This window comes from Lepisosteus platostomus, chromosome 4 (genome assembly GCF_059453375.1).
Source record: "Lepisosteus platostomus isolate fLepPlt1 chromosome 4, fLepPlt1.hap1, whole genome shotgun sequence".
Taxonomy (NCBI): domain Eukaryota; kingdom Metazoa; phylum Chordata; class Actinopteri; order Semionotiformes; family Lepisosteidae; genus Lepisosteus; species Lepisosteus platostomus.
The window spans coordinates 17,069,176-17,093,439 of NC_142614.1; the positions used below are offsets into that span (position 1 = coordinate 17,069,176).

The 24,264-nt window shown below is 34.9% G+C and overlaps 1 protein-coding gene across 1 annotated transcript in view; it reads right to left on the reverse strand.

The window, feature by feature from the left end:
- Positions 1-1,556: 1,556 nt before the first annotated feature.
- Positions 1,557-24,264, reverse strand: part of cntfr (ciliary neurotrophic factor receptor) — a 198,987-nt gene continuing 176,279 nt past the window's right edge. Inside the window, exons 7-9 of the mRNA XM_088628780.1 lie at positions 11,740-11,929; positions 7,151-7,274; positions 1,557-2,607 (exon numbers count right to left, since the gene is read on the reverse strand). Coding sequence (XP_088484906.1) covers position 2,607; positions 7,151-7,274; positions 11,740-11,929 — 315 coding nt within the window. The 3' untranslated portion in view covers positions 1,557-2,606. The remainder of the gene's footprint in view (positions 2,608-7,150; positions 7,275-11,739; positions 11,930-24,264) is intronic.

The following is a 24,264-nucleotide window of genomic DNA, read 5'->3' on the forward strand; positions in this document are numbered from 1 at the left end:
GAAAATAATTTGGCAATCCAAAAATAAACTGTATATACAATTGTACTGATCATTCATAAATCCATATCTTTTGACTGTAAAGCATAAAGTGTAAATAACAGTCCAAATACTTTTAAAGGGCACCATACAGTTCAATGTAAAATAAATTTGTGTTCAAAATGAATTATGAAAATTTATTTTTGCTTTTACAACATCTTTTTGTCTACATGTAAGTTTTCTGTTTTGTTAACGTTTGTCTCTGGCAGGCAAACAGAAACTTGGGTGCTAAAATCCCAGTATTTAATCACCCTGATCAAACACTGCTTTTCTTTTAACACAGAAGTCCTGGAGAACCCCAATCCAGTTAGTTGTGCAGGTCACCCTATATCATCTGTTATTTAAGAATAAGCAACACTTGTTAAAATTATTGATCAAACAAGTAATTTGTCCAATTACGTGAATTAATCTGGTCCTTTAGGGCTGCATAGCTTTCTGTTGTTTCTTTTAAAATTGTCTGTAATTTACCTTACTAAACACACTACCTGCTTAAGTGATGATGGTTACATTTTTCCAGGTCATGGTTAAAAATTGGTTTAATATGTGACTAAACAATTCTGTATTGGCTTCTCCAGAACCAGATTTGCTGGCCCCTGGTTTATCGAAAGGAATGAGCTTGATGTACAGGGTAAGTCCCAAAGTCCTTATCACCCTGGAGGTGATGTTCAATTGTATGTAACCACCAAGATTGAGATTTGTTGCTCTTTTATATTGTTGATGCACTTCCAGCTATAATAAACCAGGGCTTTTAATGGTCTGTTCATTTATTTTTTTATGTCTAATCACATTAATAATGTTTTTAGACATTAAGGATTGATTCCACAATAAATCCAGGACGTAATACCTCAAATTCCAGACCTACCCCTTCCTGGGCCTATTGAGTGTATGACCTGATAATTATCTTTAAAAATTTAAATAGTTGAGGATGACATTTGTCATATCTTTGTATCATCATGTAATTTCTTTAAAACTTGTATTCAGTGTGAAAATGTCTCTACTGTATAAACCAAAATTAAAAGGAGGATCATTTCTGCATTTTCTCACAGAGCCTTCTTAGAATTAGTTGCTTTCTTTATAGCCTCTCAATTGAAAAAAAAAGCCTAAATCCCCTTTCATTTACTCATAAAAACATTTTTCCTTGGACAAAGAGTAATTATTCCAGATTTCATCCTGACATCTCCTGAGATGGTAAAGATACCACATCATGTTGGATAGAAAAAACAACCTTTTCAAAATTAAAATACATGTAAAAAACTTCAGGAACTATGTTACAATGATGTAAAAGTGAAAAGAGGATTCAGACAACAGTAACAGCAGAATCATCACTGGGTAGGTTTTACTACACAATTCACCTTGTTTTTCAGTCTTTTTCAGTCCTGTGAGTCTATATTACTGCATACAATATTTTACAAAACATCACAATCGATACGTGAAATACATGAACTGCAAAGTTATTTTTCTGGTTGATCATACTGATCCAAACCTGAAATCAGACAAGAAATCAACAAGGCTCTTACTGATCATTGTGAAATGGTCACATTTAATGGACAACTGCTCCTTTTATATACATCTATAAAAAATTCTGATACATGTTACAAGAATCTAAAGCTAATACATACATTATTAAATAATAAACTTTTCATGTTAAAGATACGTATCATAGTTTACAAAATATGATCAGGGGAATTACGCACTTATATATGCCTGTAAAAACTAAGATCCTATATGTATATTTTACTTAATAATAAACAAATACATAGAGCACAACAATATTCCTTGAATAACATAATATTAAATTATGGAATCTGCAATTAAAACATAATGTAAGATGCTTTTGTAAAGGCAATGGAAAAAAAGACTAGCTTCTATCAGGATTCAAAGCAAAATAAGCTATGTTGAAGCACCTTACAATTTTGTAATGAATGGACTAAAATATATTGCTTCTTAGTAAAAAAAAAATGCAGTCCGCATCAGGCACATAAAACCTAATTGTTTTAAACACCATTAGTATAAGAACTCCGTTATGATAACTGGGCTCATATCTGAAAAAAAAAATAATAAAGGAAAATATCATTTAAAAAATGTTAGTCCTGTTTCCATAGATACTGCAACACTGACAGCTGTCTCCAAGTTGTGTTAGTTTGGGATTTGTCCTCACTACACAGGCACAGGGTTGTGGAAAGCTGAGGATTATGGGTAAACGGTTTCCGGGGTAAGTCTTTGGCATGATGAGTTAGCTGTATGTAGCTGTGAAGTGTACGTACAGTACCAAGCTACTTGTATTCAGGTGTTTTTCCAAAACGTGTGGCCAAAAAAGAAAAACTTCTTCCTTGTGCTGATGTTTAGTGTACAATGTATTTTTAATAACCTGGCTCCATAATTCTTTTGCTTCCCTTAGGTTCAGTCCTGTCTCTGTGTAGTTTTTGTTTAGAAAGTTTTCTTCATTTTTTACACTTTTTACATTCTTTGTGAGAAACTTAAAGAATCAATGCACGATATCCATTTAAACATGTGCAAAATAGAAATAGAAGACTTTTCTCAATTTGTTCCACAGGAATGCAACACAGATATCTGTAAAACAGAAAAAAGGACATGTCACTCACTCACTACATATATATAACTGAATTGCATGTTATAATATTATATATATTTATGATATTTTGATATTAATAACAAGATATAGGTTTTACATTGGAAATTCTGTTCATTGCAAAGTAAAATCCCATCCATGTTGAAATAGAATTAGAAGTGCAGTATTTTACAAGTGTAAAAGTTCTGTGTGTACCGTATCTAGAGCAATATGAAAGATGTGGGCCAGTGTTTTGATGCCATCATTGTGAACCTGACAAATTTTCCTTAGGGACAGAAATGTTGACAAGTTTTTTCCTGTTGCAAAATTTAATAATAACAATAATAAAACTGAATTGTGCCCTGGATGCCAGTATTTTCCTTTTATCGCTGGTTAATCCATATCAATAAGAAACGCTTAATGAAATACTAGCCATGTGTTAGGTGGTGCCATGAAATGATACAGTAGCAGCAATAATGGGCATGCCACAGAGACTGGCAAAAACAGTGTAAACAGCTTAAACCAGTGCATAATTACATCACTGATTGCAATATTATCATGCATTATTGCATTATTAATGCAAAAATTAGCATGTGATTATTTCTGTATAGAGTAAACAGACAGGTGTGTCAGGGTAGTTTGATAGTCACGCACTGTAGCCTAAAACAATGCTTGAAGATAAGATCATGATGGTTCAGATATGGCAGTGTAAATACCACGCATAATAAGACTGCACCAGTCTCTGGGTCTTTAACTATTTAGGACACCATTTCATTAATCAAACCCTGGATGAGATCTAGGAGACACCAACAGGTTAAATGACATATTTCCTACACTGAATCTCCACAATCAAAAAAGCCCTTTGTTGTACCTGCTGAATGGTATTTCCACTGAGGCAAACTAAACATCTGAACAGCAAAATAGTTTTTACCTCATAAATAAATGCAGCTCTTACTAAAGCATTAAAACACATAGAAAATGAATAAAAAGCACTATGATGTTTTAAAACTCCATGCTTAATACAAAACTATAAAAGTAATGATCCAGTGTAGGTTCCAAATGTGCTGAAGACTCTTGTTTTGTGTCAGAAAATAAAAAAAAACTAAGTTTTCAAAAGAACTGCACTAGAAATCACAAAAAAAACATAATACAGCAGTTTAGCAAAAATACAACACAAAGAAGGACACTGGACATCAGTTAAAATGCTTCACTACTATGTTCCTAAGAGAGTACAAGCTGAAAAGATCCTAAACTATGAAGTTTGTCTGATGCTGGAGGCAGCTTCCTAAGAGGCTGACTGACCAGTAGCCTGTGCAATGTCAATCTTACAGATCTAGGCAGTCAGTACTTCAATTACTTTAGAGCAGGGCACCTTGCTGACCAGCCACAGATAACATATGCTGGAATAGACATATAATTAATCATGACTCTTGAAATAATGGCTACCAACCTAAATTAAAGCTAATGAAAAAATGAATGGGATATCGAGTATATCCCATCTGGTTTTCCACTGGTTAAGGAGATACAGAGGCAATGTTTTAACCTACATGTTCTTCAGTCTGCTAATAGTTATCTGTTTTAAAGCCAATTTTATTTTAATTTTGTGCAAACTTGTGCAATTGGTTATTGACTAGAATTATATTTAATACTACTGTAAATTGTAGTCTCTGTAAGCTTGGTATATCCAGAACTACAATGTACAGTGTATGATATGGGGCTTATTAAGAAATACTGGGATGTTTTAGCATGTCTGTCATTTGATTTAACAAGGTCACAAACATAACCATATCCTGACTTATTTTTATGGAACAATAACTCTTCATTTACTATAAAGTACAGCCAAATGTTTTATTAATAAGTTCGGCAGCTGCCGAAACATTATTTTACACAGTTGGATAACACATGACCTCCAATTGGAAAGATTTTTACTAAGTAACTCTAGATATAACAGTTATAGACAACTAGCAAAAAATAATAAGTTTTGCTCAGAAACACTTAACGTTTAAAACAAAACTGCTGCCCTAGCTAATGTTATTCTGACCTCATGATTACATTACACTGAGTAGTGAAAGCTGTTTAATTTCTTTTCTTGTTTTAAGTCTGCCTATGTTGTGGGACACAGGCTATAATACATGATGATCTACTTAATTAGAGTAGTAATGGGATACTTTCATGATTGATTACCTAACAGTCAGTGAAGGTACAACATTTTAAATGAGAAATTCTAGAGACTACCATCAATCATAATTTTGCCTTCATTTAGAAACTATTGACCTACAGTAAAGCCATTGCACAATTATATCCTACCTGGACCTTTGTAATCCTTTGATGATAAAACAACACAACTATAAATGCAGCATAGTGCCGCTGGGACTGCAAGACAACGCAAGTATTTTGTGAGTCAAATATTGTCCTTTTACATCAGAATACCTTCAAGTACATTACAATGTGCACAAATCATTGCAAAAGGAAAATAGAGTTATTCTATGTAAGTGATACAACAAAGAACAGAGAGTGTGAAATTATTTCACCAAATGGTGTGATCCATAATTTCCAATCCTGTATCCAGAAGACTATCCAGACATATCCTAGGATTTAAAACAACTCTTAGAAACCCTTGCCTACCATAAAGAACCACATTATGGCAGTAACACTGTGAAATAATGTTGTTAAATGTATCCACAGTGTCACTGTGACGGCAAACTTGTTTCCTCTTCAATTGGAAAACATAATGATTGGAACCAAACCCTCTGGGCATTCTGGTTTTTGACAGTAGATGCCCTTAAGATATGCAAAGAATACAGTAGAAGCGTGGCTCTCAAGAAGAAGTACCATTCCATGAAGAAAAGTAAAAAAATATATACGTTATTTTCGTACAGTGCTGCTAGAACGTTGGTGAACCCTTTAGAATTTTCTAAATTTCTGCATAAATTTGACCTAAAATGTGATCAGATCTTCATCTAAATCATAAAAATAGATAAAGAGATCCCAATAAAACAAATAACACACAACATTGCTGCTCAAGCATAGGTTCGCATACTTTTTCCGACAAAGACATTTAATGTTGGATCATTTTGAGCAATTGATGAATGAAAAAGTATATCCTTTTGTGTTTTATTTGTTTTATTGGGTTCTCTTTACCTATTTTTATGACTTAGATGAAGATCTGATCACATTTTAGGTCAAACGTATGCAGAAATTCAGAAAATTCTAAAGGGCTCACAAACTTTCTAGCACCACTGTAAGTCTTGAAATGCTGTAACCTGTTCACATGTGGCACACACAAGTCTTAGCTCTCATGTTCCTACTTTTGCCCTCATTCTCCCATATACCTGAAGAAGGCTCAACAAAGTTCGTTTCATCATTGTGTTCATTCTTCTGCTTCTATTTTGTTTTTTTTGCTAATGTTCTAACTCAATATTTCATTCACGCAGTTTTTCATGTGACAGTGATCTTCATAGAATATTCAAAGACACTAAACAAATATTCTATGCACTTCGAAGCATCCAGACCTTTCGGCAACAGCTGAAATGTATGAAACAATTGGGACAAATTGAAAAATCCATCTTGGTTGTCCTGGATTTCAACTTGTACAGAGTCAGCCATAATGAAAATATGACATTATTTTGAATTCTTTGTTGTTTTTTTTGCTGTGCACATTTCTGAAGTCTACTGCCAAAGAAGAATCTGTTCACATCCTCAGTAGGTCCTGATTGAAAAGTGGTGGCTGTCGATAGTGTCAATATATAATTTTACACATCATTTGACTAGCTATTTCTTTCAGATGCTCCTAGTATAGTAGCTCTCAGAATATACACACGAGAAAGAGCTTCTTCTCTCACTAGCTTACTCTGCTAAAGGTCTACTTTTACCTTGTTCTCTCATCTGAGCAGTGCATATCCATTACCATAACTAATTTGGCTTCTACACACAACTGTACAGAAGTTCAAGGGCCTTTAGGTTGTTGAACTGCATTCTGAAGGGAATGTATTTAATTTATATTTATATACACTGTGCTTTTGCAACACCTCAAATTTATCTTGCTTTATATTTTCCTGAAAAGCTTGATTGGTGGGGAGGTTATGTTTTTATATGTATTATATTTATATTTACTTCATTTATACATTTAGAATATATTCATCTTAAGTTCTAGATGCTGTTAAAGCCCTTCATGTTTTCAAAACTTCACTGTTGGTGGTACCAGGTTTTACCTTGAGATCATTGAGTACAAAACTCCTTGGATCTCACTGGCATTTGGAGGCACTTTTAACTGTCAATAAGCTGCTTTAATTCACACCTTGTTTACGGCCCTCTATTCCCGTTCTGTCTACAGTAGGAATATTGGTTAAAATGAGTGTCGGGAATCAAATTGTAAATGTGAATTTAGCTAAAGTCTCTGGAATCTTTTGTTACTGAAAAATACCCTGGACTGCCTGTTTATATTTATAGTTTTAGGTTAAGCATTTATATTTGTTTACATTTTATAAGAAGCTGAAGAAAGAAGATCAAGTTAAAACTCCTTACTCCGTGAGGCTCCATACCTACCACATAAGAGAGATGACGACAGAGGCAACAAGGAGACTGGCTGACCACGCCAGTGACGAAGAGCCACCCAGAGGGTTTCCCAGTCGGGGCTCTGCTGATGCTGGAGCTGGGGATGGGGTGGTTTCTAAAGCCACAAAAACAAAATCTTCAGATATTAATATTATTTTAAGCAGGGTGAGATACCTTTAATACTACATTTAATCAGCTTCTATTGCATGATGTGAATTAAGGATAAGAAACCTGTTCTCCAGTTGTCAATTGACTAGAGCTTTACCTAGTTGCTCTGCTACCATGGTAACACATTGGTTTCCTTTTTTTTCTCCCAATCAGATGCTAGATGACAACATTTATTTGTGAGAATCATATTATAGTACACAGACATCTTTTGTAGTTTTACATTTCTATTTTTGCAAGGGTGTGAAGGATCCCAGTGTGACATTGAGTTGTTAGGAAAGGAATTATTTTTGTGTGTGTGATCAATATTTCAAAATTGTAGGATGGCAAATAAATTATGCAAGAAAAACTTTTTTTTTAAGTATCTTAAATAGTAACAGTCACATTTATTGTGAGTTACATGTTGTATTCACAGTGTGACAACATTATTTAGCTTGCCTTTTAAACTTCTCAATAAACTTTGCTAATTTACATTTACAGTATACTGTACTTATGAGGATTCAAAAATCCACATTTCACTTGCCATGGAAGGGATGTAACCTACAACACCAGTACATCTTTTTTCTTGTTACTATTTTATTTGTATTATATACAGAAGCAAGAAGTGATTTAGGAGAAAAATATTCACACATTAAATTGAACTGTAAGCTTTGGTTTGGATATCTTACAACATCTTATAAATAAACTCCAAGAACATTAGCATTAATCTATTTTATTAAAACAACAATATACTTTAGGTTGTTAATTTGTATATACTGTAACTGATGCTGGATATTTTTGAACTCATAAAATACAGTATCTTCAAAATCAGAAAAATATCTAAGATAACAACCCCAAAGGACCTTCCTTGCTACTTTAAACTAAGCAATAATAAAATAATAAGCAGCACTAATGAATAAACTAATTAACAAACATCCCTAACAGCCCTTCACCTAAGCTACCATGAAATTAAATGAACCAGTTCTTAAATTGTCAAAAGTGATGCAAATTGAAATATCACATATGCCTGGAAATTTTATACAGAGCCACTTACAGTATCACTTGAGGAAGAAAAACAACTATTTTGATACAAGGTAATGTTCAATTATCCAAATATTGCCCTCCAATGGGAGTCTGACATCCATATCACATGAAATGTTACTTTGAAAGCATTAAAAAAATCAGTTAATTTAATCAATTATGTTCTGAAGCACAAACTTCTTCTTAATTCATGGAATGCAAACAGTTAATTGCTGATTAAAGATCGCGTAATCTATTAATTTTATGGGTAGTGTTAAATATTTGTTTTGTTTTTTCAATTATTAACTAAGGTAACCCGATATACAGTAGTATATATAGTACAGTATATACAAAATAAACCTACAAAATGTATTATAATGTGTCACTTAAAGAAATACCAGACAAAAAAAACAGTAAAGCTTTCTTTTTGTTTTAACCTCTTACTCTTCCAGGCCCTTTTAGCCACTGTCCGCCTGGAATTTAATCCCCTTTTGTTATACAGTATCTCTGCAGCAGAACATAGCAGGAGCCTGGTTCAGGTCTTAAATTGAAGCTAACCCCCTTGACTGTGAGTGTGAACAGTCAAATTTCTTAATGTGTCCAATCAGCAGACAAACATATGAAAAAAAACAACAGGCGAAAAAAATGTTTGGTCTTCAGAGGTCACTTACCATTCTAGGCCTGTCAGGTACCTGAAAAAAGGCTTGTAGGCCTTTTCCTGGGTGTCTACTAGCTTGGATAAACATTTAGGACAAATGGATCAATTTGAAAAAAATCTACATAACGTTTTATGAAGACTGGACCTTGAATTACCCCTTTTGAGTCAATGATTGACAGCTAGAAGGCAGGTGGAATGCAGCCTGAGGCTTCTAGAGGAAGTGTCACCACCTAAGGGCTCTGAATGGCTGAAAATACAATGAATGACAGTGCTTTTTACCAATCAGATCACCTTATTTCAGGTGGTCCAGTTTCAAATATCTATTCCAAAGCCAATAATGTTCAGTTTCCTCCAGGTCTGGAGGTGAGTTAGTCTAGTCTTTTGTGGATATATATTGTGCTTCAGAATAAGGTAAAAACATGGGATATATTCTTTTTTTTGCTGTTTTTTTGCTTTTGCAGTCATGTTTTGCTGGCTTACTTATTTCCTTATCAATGCACTTTGGAAGTTTCGAAGTGCATCATCAGATAAAATTGTGTCCTTGTGATTGATTGCCTTGGTGTTTTTTGGTTCTGTAAACGGTTTTGTAAAGCTCCGGTTGTCCTTTTTCGATTGATAACAGGTTTTGTAAAGGTTTTGTTGGTAAAAAACGATGAAATATGATGCTGGTCTCAAAAGTAAAAATGGACTTAGACTGTGGCCGTATACGAGTACACGGCGCACAATCATATTTTGATTAAATCACCTTGGTGTTTTTCAGTTCTGAAAACAGTTTTGTGAAGCTCCAGTTATCTATTTAAAAAAAAAAGGTTTTCTGTAAAGGTTTTGTGGTTTTGTTGATGTAACACGAAGTGAGATGCGCCTCTTAAGTAAATATTTATTAAGCCCATACATGAATATGCGGAAGATTAAGAGGTAGTCATAGTTTTGCAAATAGCAACAACATCTCTGTAAGACATTTTTTCTAATATTAAGTTAGACCAAACAGTAGATTATTCATAAGCCCTGGTATTTTACTATGGCAGTAGATGTTGCCATCTACTATGGTCATATGGTTATAATTTCGTTGTGGTGCTGTGGTTGCATTACCATGATAGGAGGCAAGCACACTGACATGCCCATTCTTACTCATTTGCATACACTGCAAGTGTTTTAAAAGTTTTGATGACAGTTATTGTCTTTTACTGGCACGGAAAATATGAAACTTCTGGTGGCAAAAGTTTAGGCTTATCAATGGTAAAGGTTTAATGTTGCTTTTCTCTGCTTTTGAGAGACTGATGTGATGGTACTGTATCTGACATTACAATTTAGTATTTACTAATTTAGTTATTTAGTATTAATTTTATTTTAACATGTATATATGTGCTGTCAGCAACTTTATATCAGCAAAGTATTGTAATTGAAAACTGAGAGCAATTTTAATTTCTGATGGTGACATCAGTGCAAAATAATTAAAGTTGTTGTCAGGGGAAAGGGGATTTATTTTGTCTTTCAATTCGCTTTCCCGTTTCTGATCAAGACTCGAGAAAGGCTTGAGCTGAACAGACCAAGCAACTGTACATCTTTGTCAGGACCTGGACAGTGAAGCAGAGAGCAAAGCCTTGCAGAATTTGTGATTGATTTGTGATTTCTATTGTTTTCAATGATAAGTGTTTGCCACTGCAAGTCTGTCCATTTAGTATTTTTTGGCAATAACATGTGCCCCCTTTTCCATTATTGATCAGTTTAGTGTTATTGCCTTTAATTGTAACTTGAGAATGCCTCCTTTGTTTAGCTTTCACAGAGTCTCCAGTGTAACGTTTTTTCAAAAGCCCATTGCTAATCTTGTATGATCTATTACTCATTTTGTGCATGGTGTAAGGGTGACCGCAGCCCTCCTAGTTCACTTCCTTGAATATGGCGTTGAAAGGCTTTTCTTTTCCAAAGTTTCATGAAACTAGAAATAATACATCTGGCAGTAAGATATCCTCTGAACACATAGGTAATAGGATCCAAATCAGCCAGATGATCTGAAAGGCCTCCTCTTGTTAACAATCTTAATGTTATGTTCTAATTGAGATATTGGAAGTTTGGATACAAACTGCAATGGTCTTTTTCACAAAACAAAATTCTGGGGCTTTTTATAATTTTAAAATATTTTGATAATATACAGATCTAAGTTTTAATATAACAAATCAATAGTGCAAATGTAAAGCATCTGTGCTTTAGTGATCTGTAAAATCACAATAAGGATAGCACAAATTATTTTGATTTGGCTTACACTTTTTTGCCTTTGTAATCCGTAAACAAAATGTGAATTTACATGTAATTTCCTATATGAAAAAGGGTAACTACTGTATGATGTCCCGGTATTACCACCTGTTTAACTCATTTTTTGAATTGTTTATATGGCCAATTATGAGTACTCACTACTGATGTTTTTCTTTTTTAAAAGTGGTACAGATAATTTATCTATCTTATCTGCAAGCTCCTCTCTAAGAATAATAAGCCACTGAGTGTTAAACAGGAGCTTTTTTGTCTTTCAGTCATATTAATTAAATTCCATAAGCTGTTTATATTTGTATACCTCATGTACCCCAAGTATGATATACTGTACTGTACCATGGAAAGCTCCATATAAAATAATGGTTATTATTATTAACAATACACATGATCTTTAAAGGAAATGGAACTGATTTTTCCTTACAAGGCCATATCACTCTACCATCTTATTTTAGTGCCACTGCAACAGTTGGTTTATTTCGTGACGATGATTTACCAGCAATGGATTCTGCTTCTGTGGTGGAAGTAATCTGTACAGGCTGCTCCATCCAAGGGGTAGCATGAATGGCTACACTCCAGTCGCTCCAGGTTCCAATCTCAGTGTCCTTGGCAGCCACTTGGATGATGTATTCTTTTCCTGCGTAAGCATCTGTGATGGTGTGGGAGGTACTTTCTGAGAGCTCCACCTGCCAAGACAGTTAAAAAACTTAACAATGTGTTTTTGTATACAGATGCAGCCATTCAAAGTGCGCGGTACAGACACCGCAGTACAGATACCGCAGGTATGATGACACGCGATACCGCGGTGCGTGATTGGTTGACCGACAGGGGCACTCGTGGTCCGTTGGTCTGTCGTAGAAAGACTTACTGTAAACGTCTTTACTGTGCCCGTTGTAGATATTGAATTTTACCACTGAAGGGAAATCTTAGTAGCTGAGCATAAAAAGAATAGGAGCATACTGTAACGCGTGTGAAGGCCATAAACGATATTAATTTTGGAACGTAAACATACAGTATATGGCTGGTCTTGGTACTTTAAAGAAAAAAATACACACCAGTATTTCATTTCTCCCTAAACATTGTAAGCTTCGAAGTCTTTAACTAACGTGATACCGGAGTCAACAAGCATACTTTTAGAATTTGATTAAAAGGGAATATAATATGGAATCTCGTATCTCAAGAAATTAATAACGATATAATTATATTCATGTTGCAAAAGAACTGCAACGGACATAAAAACTCCCTTGCATGGTTTCATTACGACCAGAATCGGTCTTGAGATATTTTTAACTTGATTTACAGTATTTGAGAGGTATGTCTTAACACCGATACTACAGTGCTTAAGTACTGCTTACGTATATGTTTCTAGGTTTATATTATGCATTTCATACGGTCAAATTACTTTTGAGCAATAAGAAGCGCGAAACGGTATGCGTTTTACTTTCGTTTTGTGCTGGGACCCGTGGATTGATTAGAGATATCAAGTACATACAAGTCATTTTTTAAATGTTGTAGTTCGTCTTGAAAAAATGTTACGAGTACATCATCTATCAACAATTACACAGGTTCTGTTTCCATATTGCGGATTTTGGTTACGTAATATTATTTTCTAGATTTCACGTTGTGAATATGATGGGATGTCTGATGGGATGTTTCTAAAAATCCATCCTCTGTAAAACGTCTTCTCTAGTTGTCCTGCATATGTATTCACTAATGAAGCTGTGTGTTCTGAGCCTAGATCTCTACATTTCTGTATGAACCAGCTTAGAGGGCTAAAGACAGCTTGTGTTTAAATTGAGTGTAAGGCAATTTATGCTTCTAAAGTCATGGTCAGCATTTATCTTTGTACTGTGCTGTAAACTTGTTCTGTGCCAAGTCACATTATTTTATAGCGTTTTTAAAGCGTTATCAAATACAGTGTTACTGTAGTTTACTGAGTCCCATGTCACATGGTCTGTGATTGAAACCTGTAAAACCGGTTTAATTCGTCACAGCCAGCACTCTTCAGGTGTGAGGGTCTTCTGCTCAGAATGAAACGCTAAAATGTTTGTGTATATTCTAATGGTAGTGGGGGCGGGGTGTGTGGGAACAGGTTTGGTTGAAACATTTTCTCTGAAAGCATTTTCTTCGCAGTTTAACTGATCTTGTTACAGCATGTTACAGTTTACTATTATTAACCATATTAATTTTAAGTGCTTAATGTAAAATCTTGTAAAAATATATTTTCATTGTTCAAATATACATTAAGTCTGACTATCATATAATAAGTTAAATATAAAACTAAAGAAAAAATAGGGTTAAATATAATTCAAAATATTTTGCTAACAATGTTAACTGTTTATGAATAATAAAATGTATTAACTAAGGAGTAGGATGGCACAGTTGTTAGTATGTTTTTTGTTTTTTTTTAACCCAATCTCCGGGAAACCATTAGTACGATGGTGAATCGGAGATTCTCAACCCTTGCTGCGTACGACTGGAAAAGAATTCGTGATCGGATCAACGAAATGCTTCGTAGGAGGAGGCGGTCTTTTCCTCTTGTCTAACAGTCTGTCCACAAACAAAACATTCCTGTTAGACAAGAGGAATTGAAAAAAAATACAATGTTGTCAATGAAAACCGGTGTGTGTGTCTCTCCCTGCTGGATGTCCCTCTCACAAACTGCTGAATGAATAAAATAATTTTATTGAAAACGAGTTTGCGATTGTCTGGTCTTTAAATTCTGGAGATACGCGATTCCATATTATATTCCCTTTTAATCAAATTCTAAAAGTATGCTTGTTGACTCCGGTATCGCGTTAGTTAAAGACTTCGATGCTTAAAATGTTTAGGGAGAAATGGAATACTGGTGTGTATGTTTTCTTTAAAGTACCGAGACCAGCCATATACTGTATGTTTAAGTTCCAAAATTAATATCGTTTATGGGCTTCACACGCGTTGCAGTATGCTCAGGCACTAAGTAAAAGGAGATGCTTCGTATTGCTTGACTAATTTTAAAAACTAAGTTATAAATATAAAAATTGCAGGCGCTGCTCTGGTGCGTCGGCTCCTACACAGTGCCTGTCTGCCGTAAGCGTTACAATATACATACAGTACCCAACACTGCTTGTACCCATCTGTCATGCAAATAAAACACCTTGAATTGAATTGAATTGAGGGGAGAAGGGGGGGATACTAAAGCCAATACTGGCTCAATGGGCTTTGACGTGCTAATGCGTTGGTTTAACGGTCCGGGTGTGGCAGGCTTCCAATGTCAACTCGACTCGATTAGATGACAATGAACGTATTTTAGCCCTAAATGAATTAATAGCAAACATGGTTTACATAAAATACATTTTTCCAAGACAGTTTATAATAATACGATCTATAGTTGAAATCTGAGCCTACTTTAAAAATAAAGGAAAAGCATTTTCAGAGAGCAATCACGCTGTGTTTATGTAGAAAAAGTGATTAGGTTTATGAGCAATCTAATTACCTATTCGCTTAAAACGCTATATAAAATAAAATTTATTTAGAGATGAATGATCAGTGTCGCAGTTTAAATAATGTGAGTCAGGAAACTAACACAGCGCCACCGGATTTAATAACGCAATAAAAACGCTATAAAATAATGTGACACAGTACAGCACAGTACAACAATACTGACCATGACTTTAGAAGCATAAATTACCTTACACTCAATTTAACACAAGCTGTCTTTCTGTATGAACCTCTAAGCTGGTTCATACAGAAAATGTAGAAATGCATTAGCCTGATCATGATTAAAAAACACATAATTAAACACGCGTTTGCGATTTAAATCAGAACACGATTTAAATCAATATAAATGTTTATATTGTAACGCATACTCTCCAGCCTCCATTTCTCTATAAAAATTTACTGTTGCACACACACACACAATAGAAGCAGGAACCGCTGTCAGAAGGGAAGATATGTTCAAAATATCGCAAATATCGATCATGTTGCGATATTTTGAAATATAAAAATCATACCGTTATTAAATTCTTTAGATACGCGATTCCATATTATATTCCCTCTTAATCAAATTCTAAAAGTATGCTTATTGACTCCGGTATCACGTTAGTTAAAGACTTCGAAGCTTACAATGTTTAGGGAGAAATGGAATACCGGTGTGTATTTTTCCTTGTGATATTTTAAGCTCTAGTTGAATGATAGGTGTCGCATTTTAAATCATTTTCGTAGCTAGAAATTATGAAACGCCCTGTTAAAAGCAAGGAAGTTTTTATGCCCCGTTGAAGTAAAACAAAATGCCTGACAAAGTATGGCTTGGACAGATTCCAAGTGCTTGTACAAATGTGCTAAAGAAATTATACTTTGAGTATACAGCTTGTCCAAAGACATCCATAATTAATACTATTAGTAATATCTTCAGTAAAGGCTTTGATGCATAAATATTTCTGATAAAGGTAGGTTGTGTACTTTTGTCCAACTGAGCAATCTTGCTTTCATAAAATATACCAACATTTTAATGACTGATGATTAACATGCTGTAATACACAGTTCAAAATTAAAGGCTCAAATGCTGTTCATGAGAGGTTAAGCTCCCCCTGGCGGTTTTACAAGGCGACGCCAGATAGTTAGTCACGTGACACACGTGAAATGCGTGATACCCCGTGATACTGTGACACGCCCACCGGGGTATGCCGCGAAATACCTCACCCATTTTGAATGGCTGCATCTGTAGCTTCGGCTTTGTTGGTTTGTGTTCGTCTTGTACTTTCTTTTGTTTGTGTTTGTTTATTTTGCCATTACCTTGCCCTAACGTGTTATATGTTCAACCTCTGTGATCTTTTGTACCCTGTTACATGTGTCTACTCTCGTTTGTATTCGTAGTTCACTTGTGTATTTGTGTGAACCTTTGTGTATAGGGTTAGTTTAGGTTTTGTGGTACATTCTACACACTTAGTTGATTTTTTGTATCAGTAACACTAGTAAATATGGGTGAGTGCCCTTTATCTTTTATGGTTTTGGGTAGTCAGTGAAGGTTAGCTAGGGCGTTTGAAGACGCCGAAGTCCGTGTGTTTCAGGTTTTCTTTTGTAGTTAGATCAGCTTTCCCTCACTTTCTTGGCCAGTTCCATTTTGTTTGTTGTTTTCTTTTCTTTGGCACCACTCTAGTTCCCTACCCCTGTGTTATTGTGCCTTATTACTTACAAGTCACTTATTCACCTTAAAATCATCACTTTTTGCACCAACACTTGTTGTCACATTTCCTAAGTCCCTCAGCAGAACCCACCTGCATCCAAAACTATCCTAAATGTTACACCTCTTTAACCCTAGACACTTGGGGTCGTAACATACATGTTTGTGAATTGACAATTTCTGACATTTTCAGGCATTTTCAGGTTTAAAACAACAGACGAGACTCATATTAATCTACCTCCTTAGGAGAAGGTGAAGATTGAAGCCTGTCCATCACAGAACTTTAAAGACAACCTCAAACTAAAAGGCGATCTGCACTGGATGAGAGAACTGCAGCTTGATACTTGCAATTTAAACAATACTACAGCAGCTGGGCTGTCCATGAGAACAGAAAAGCAGCAGGAAAGAAACAGTGTGAAATATTTCACCAGTGATGGATGTGCAAAAGGTGAGCATTTCAGCGGTACCCTTGTGTGTCATCTCATGTCTGTAGAGGAGGTAGTGCTGCTCAATAATTCCCAGAAGAAAAAACAGGGCTAGCAAGCTGGCTGAGGGAAATCTGATCTGCTTAAGATATCTTCCAAGCTATGCTTGACTTTGCAATTTGATAAAATAATGAATTTTCCTGATTCTGATGAAGATTTCAGCTTCTCCTGCCTCTCTAGTCTAGCTTAAACAAAATAATGTCTGCCCTTTTTGAATATTTTTTAAACACATAAAAAAAGACAATGAATTCCTAGATGAGGAACTTGCATGCTCATGCATTTTTAAATTTGTGAATCCTATTTTTCTCTCTATTCTGTGGAAACAACAGATAATGCAGGGGCCTTTCTAATGCATTGTTTTCAGCAAGGCGTTTTTAACAGCTCTGCTGGTTTTGTTTGATCTTGTTATTAGAAGTAAAAATACACCCCCCTCTGTCAGCATTTTCCATTGTAACTTTATACCGGCATGCGGCCACATTAATGCGTTGTTTTGATAAAAAGGCAGGCAGTATCAAAGGCTGGTACGGCTCATGGCTCTGCACTTTGTGTATATAAGTCTGCTGAGGAAGTGTAGCCTTTTACAAGGCTTTGAATGCACAGTCTCAGTGGGGCTTACAAATCTGCCAGCTTCTGCCTACTCTTCAATAAACCAGCTTATACTAGGAGTATACGGCACTCTGCACAGTGTACGAAGTAAATTACGGCACTCTGCACAGTGTACGAAGTAAATTATTTTCGCAGTAATTAATTTACACGTGTATAATAAATATAGTAATAAATATAAGAAATTAATTACTGCGAAAATAATTATAATTAATAAATCGTACACTGTGCAGAGTGTCGTATACTCCTAGTTGCGGCACAAACGATACATACAGTAAAAAGCCTCAGGCACTGTGTTAGATGTGTTTTCGACGTTATATATGCGTTTATTAATGTCGTCGATTTTACGGTTGCAATTCAACGTTGATTATACGTCGCGGCGATGTATATATACGTATAGCCGTATTTTCGCCGTGAATATACGTATATTCGACGAATCAATGCCCACAGATTGGCATACAAGGGTTTTGCGGAGGGGGTCTTGCCACCTGCCTGAAAAAAAAACCAGTAAAATGTTTGAGTGCCTATAGAGTTTCTATTTTTATTTTCTTGAGAAAAGTTGATACCATTTCCTGGACACCCCGTCCCCCATCAGTGCGCGGTGCCCGGGGAAAAATCTGTAGGGGGGTGTCTGAAATTCTGAGGGGGGGTGATATTTCGGTTGAATCGGAGCTGTATGGTGCAGCTACCCAAATGAAATCTCGCAGCTATGCCATTGATTAGTTCTTCATGATAGAAGATAACGACTAGCAATCTGGTATTTGCGATGAAGTTCAGTTTCACATTTTTCGTCACTCTCACGGTTTGTATTGCCTGGAGCGAAAAGTACCATAAGCGTTCATTTTTGCAGCTACATGGAGGTTCTGAATCGTTAAGAAAAAATGTTGTAAAACCAACAGAAAGCACAGACTGCTATAACTAGTCCTAGTTATATAACAATTTTAAGTATAATGATAAACTACTGCAAGGAATCGGTCCACCTGAGCAAAAAGGATCGTAATGTTGACACTCACTAACGACACTGATATGTGCAGTTCCTGGACGGATAGCCCTCCTGCACATCAAACAGTCTGAGTGACTGTTAGTGTCATTTAGTGTTGTCTGACCATTGACAAAGTACAACTATTTTTTTAGGGCGCAAATTAAGTTAGGTAAATCTTTTTGCCCAAAACTGAAGGGGCGAAACTCCCTCCCCCTGTGATGCCAGGCCTGTCCCCATCCTATTCCATAATGTCATTATATATAATACCATACAACAGTGACCGATCCTTACTAACTGCATGCGTTAAAATTGCACATCAGCACATAGCAGGGGGCACATAGCCGCGATGTATTATCAATGTTAAATTTCAACCATAATATCGAAAACATTAATAAACGCATACGTTGAGAAAATATCTAACCCAGCATATTTTCCGGTTATATACCACAATGCATTGCTAGTATTTGTTGGTCACCATTTTGGACACGTTTTTCAAACGTAGAAGTATTTATCCGCAAATATCTCAGAAATCCTCTTTTGACGAGTAAGTATGAACAATTATAATACTATCTGAATACATACAGATCTTTCTTAATATTATTTTGATTAAAATAGTATGTGAATAAGCAAAAAATGGCACATAAAAATAGTGTGAATGGGGAAGATGACACAAAATCGTTTTGCCGTTTCTCTCTTCTTATTCTATGTTGTACTTTCAAACTTTGGGTACTCTTTAATTAGGACAGACTTTATTGCTCAACTGCTATGATGCGAGCCAAATTTTATACATTTCAGCTTTGAGCTTAGTAAACCGTTCATTTTTTAGATTATACTAAAGAAGATATTAATCATCATTTATTTGGGAAGTAATATTATGTAATTTTCTCCTAGCTGCGGTGCTGAAGTCCCACCCTACATCAACAGAAAAAGAAATAAAGGAGCACGCAATGTGTTACTTGAAGAATGCAAGGCAGGGGGCCAGGAGATCTGGACACTGAAAATAATAGGTTTTTGGTTCTGTTAGGACAATTAGACAGGGTTTGCAAATAGTGGACAAAAATCGTCTTAACTTCCATTGTATTTTTTTTTTCTTGGAAATATAGAAGTTGTACATTTTAAAATGTATATTTGAATCAAAATGTGGTTTTGAGTTAGTGTGTTAATGTAATTAGTTTGTGTTTGTCATTACTATACTGTATATTGCCATGTTATCAGAATTTGTAGCTGAAGTTTAAGACTAGTTGTGTTTTTTATGATTATTGCCCATATGTTGATTGTTGATTGATTGTATACAATGTATAATTTGAAATACATATTTTTCAGGTGTGAATGTGTTTTTTCAGAATAAATTTCTAAACCAAATCATTGGGTTGATTTACTAGTTTCTACACCTGTAAAACCTATCTTTGATGTATAATAGACCTCTAAAGTTATCTGTATAATAGACCTCTAACCATATACGTATAATAGACCTCTAAAGTTATCCGTATAATATACCTCTAACCATATACGTATAATAGACCTCTAAAGTTATCCGTATAATAGACCTCTAACCATATACGTATAATAGTCCTCTAAAGTAATCCGGAACTCCTACCATATAAGTATAATAGTCCTCTAAATTTATCCGTATAATAGAACTCCAACCATTTACGTATAATGAACATCTAATCATAGACGTATAATTGACGTATAACAATAGACGTATATTAGAATTTCATTCTAGACGAATTGCAGACCACATTTAGACGTCTAAGGTATGCGTTTAATAGACGTATATTATACGTCTTTTGCCCACTGGGAGGTGTCTAAATTTTCAATTAATTTTCATCTTCTAAAGAATACATAAGACAAACAACGATAGGATATATCGGCAGAAGTGATGAGTTGGAATGAAGAGATTTCAATTAAAAGTTTTGCATTGCATTACTTATACCTTGTGTAAGTAAAATATTGTGTACAATTTCACCCGCCATGTTACAAAAAGATATTGGTGCTCTGGAATCAGCAACCTTCAAGGCTTAACCAATCGTAAAACCTGTACCAGAGGACACAAGTGGAAATTATGGGGAAATGCATTTAGAACCAGGTTTGGAACACATTACCCAATAATGTTTTCAAAGCTGAAATTCTGGCTTCTTTCAATAAACATTTTGGTGTAATCTTTGGCTCAATTTGCTAGTAGAAATCAACTGATAAGATGAACCAAATGTTCTCCTCCATTTTGTAACCTTTCTTATGTTCTTAAAGGCAGAGGAAGAATGGTTCAGGTGGGTGTTCAAGTAGTATAAATGCACAATTATTTTTTGTGGTGGGAGAGGTGGCACTGTTGCCCCACAGTCCCAGTGGTGTGGACTTAGTTCAAGCCTTGGACTTACAATTGTGTGGAGTCATTTATGTTCTCTCCATTTTTGTGTGTTTATTCTAGGTGGTCTGGTTTCCTGCCACTCGCCAAAGAGGTTAAGTTTAAATGCCTCCTTTAAATTCTCCCTTGCTGGGCTCAATCCCTGGACCCTGTGAGGAGAAGAGTTTGGCTCCTTGCCTCATCCTTCTACCCCTTTAAGAGAGGCTCTGGCATATCTGTCTATACACTGCTCTTGGAAACAAGTACAGGTTTCTTTATTAGTGGATTGTGTTCTATTAAAAGTATTTGAAATATTTGAAAATATGCTCAAATTCTCTGTGTGTGGTGATATACCTGAAGAAAACAAGAACATTAGAGAATGTTCCATTCATGTCAGAGACATCAAATCCATAGAAACATATTCTCAAAAATCTTCTGCAGAATAGCTTTTCCCATTGACATGTTAGTCTTTGAATTATGCAACCAAAAGGAAAATGGACCAGTGCTTCCTCGATAATATGATTACTCAGAGTAACAGTGCTTAAGACATTCTGGTCTTAGCTTTTTAAAAAGGGGTATAATTGAAAAACAAGGAAACAGACTGATTGCTAAGAAAGGGAAATCTGAAGCTTATGTAGTAAATGCACTGTAATGCCCTTATTTGTTGTCATCTACAGTATAGTGTGTACATTATTCTAATGCAAAATAGTAGCACTCTGAGGAGTATCATTAGACAAGATGTATAATCGACAAGAATCTGTCATAAATGAGATATGCAAAAGTAACTAAAGCAAGCCGTGTTTCATAATTTTATTTCTTACATCATAGGATTTACTAATTATACTCACAAACAATTTTGTATTTCTGAACTATAGAGAAGTTCCACACTCTGTGAGTGCTGTGAAATATTTATAAGTACTGTATTGAATATTATATTTAATGCATTAAGAATTATGAATAATTAAAAACTATGAATAAGTATGGTAAACAAGTAGGGACACATTTTATAATTTAAATGTGTACAGTAATACAATTTTATGTTATGCACTGTACCATATAAATTCATGCTTTATATCTCTGCTGCTTTCCTCTCTCTCCCTCACACCTGAAGAAGGCTTAACAGATGAAACATTGTGTTTTTCATTCTATCTACTTTCAGCATAAATTCAATCTTTACTTATTGCTTTGTAGAATACACAGGCTGATGCAGATCTCCACTACAACTATTTCAAATTATGTCTTATTTATATTCTGAATCCTTCCTTATACTAAAAGAAACAAGCTTATTGCTCGTAAGGGTCACTGCAAACCAGAGATTATCTCAGAAGCATGTGACACAAGATGAGACTAAACCCTGGACAGGATACTAAATTAGACAGATTGATTTAATTTTTGTCAGACTCACATTAAGAACTGTGTTTCCACTATATTTGGCCTTTTAAAAGATAATGCCAAGTCTTAGGTCAGTTTACAAGAAAAAATGATGGTTGAAGTGAACATATAACCAACTTCAAAGCAATCTTAAATTCTCTTATTAATATAAAAACAATAGTAAATAGAATTTACAGATTCTTCAGATACCTCTAAAAGAAGACACATCAGAGCGTACTATTCAATATGAGCATTAAGCTGATGTCATATATCACATGAAATACTTGACACTATCAGCATGCCATTTAATGCTGACGCATCTCTGTTGGGGGAGGGAGACAGTAAAGGAGAAATAACTTCTTGAACATTTTTGTTTATGTTAGAAAGCAGTGATGCTTCATCTCATAAAACTAGAGATAAACAGCTTGGATATATCCCTGATATAAATTAAAATAAATTCTACAGCTGTTGTTCTGCTATTTATTATTTGTATTTTTTTATTTTTGAAACTGAATAAAGGGTTTTCACCAGGTGTTTTGATCCTCTCTCACCTTTCATAAACATGTTAATTAATGTCTCTAAATTTACCCTTTGTGCTTGCCCCACAATGGACTGATACCACATCCAGGTTGTAGTCCTGCTTTGTTCACAGTTTTGCGGACAGACTCCATCATATCCATGAGCCTTATCAGGGTTAAGTAGTTTTCTGAATAATGGATATATCACAATGTAATTCTGAGAGTTTTAAATAAAATCAATTCTATATTTCCATGTTTTGAATTCAGTAGTTTCTCAATCAAGGAAACTCTCAGTTAATGCTAATATACAAGAGTGTGGTCATCTTGGGTCTTTGGCCTTCAGAAATTGCTTTGAATTAAAAATAGTGCATATTCAAATTAAAAATGACACAATACAGCAAACTACAAAATACAAAGTGTAGCAAACTACAGTTAAAAGGCTCAAGAGCATGTAAAGCCTGCTTTCTAGTCCTTCCTCAATACAGCTCATAAGGAAGATTAAAATCTGTGTTTTATAAGTCTGTTTATTAAAGGTGATCATACTTCAATCTTATTCGAAAAGAAAAGAATATATATAGGCGCTAATAATTTTGAACTTTAATATACAGATTGAAACCAATCTATATTTTAGTTTCAGTACAAAACTATAGACACATAAATGGTGTCAGCCTCTGTTATTCATGGCACATTATAAAAAAATTAGAAAAAGTTTTATTTGGAAAAAAATTGTTAACCATAAAGTCTAAGATTTGGTGTTCTTACAAATGAATAATTATACACAATACATTTATTTTAACTTTTATTAATGTGCTGTGTTGATTCAAAGTCTAAAAGACCAACAAATAACTGAATGTGCTTTCATTAAACTTTTCTTTAACTAAATTTAGGTTTTGTATCATGATTCACCGTGCTTTTCTCTCTCTTTTTTAAGGATTTGAATAGACTTTGTAGTAAATGACTTGAAGATTTTTCTTTGCATATTATTTGCATTTTTCAAAAATAACTAAGTCTACGACGGCTGTTAAGATCAGGTTGATACAGTGGGGTGGGGGAAAGCTTTTTAAATTCTTAAGAGATTACATAAGAGAGAAAGAGTGACCCACATCTCATTCTGATACGCAATACAATTTAACTATAACATTGAGGCTTGACTTCATCCTTTTGGTATTTAAATCAACTTATTGAGGAAAAAAATTCCTTTATTTGTAACAGAAATTCTTCGGCTGCTTGCTTAGTGTTGTGTATCCAGGGCCAATTCAACAGGAACCTTCTTTATATTTTTAAAGTCTTTAACACTGGCAGGCATTAAACCTTTAGCTGGTCCCAGATGTGGGCCAACTGGCGTTGGCCAGACAACCTTCAGCACCATGCCTTCTCCGGCTTCTGTGATTTACTGTAAAATAATTTAGACACATTGGCCAAGCATGACACTCTTTAATTGGCCTCATACCACCAATCTGAAAAAAAAAACTGTGGCTTCACTGTAGCCCCTCTCTTTCAAAAAGACTTTGCCCCTCAGAAGAGAGAATGTAAATAAATTCCAAAGCCAAGAAGAGA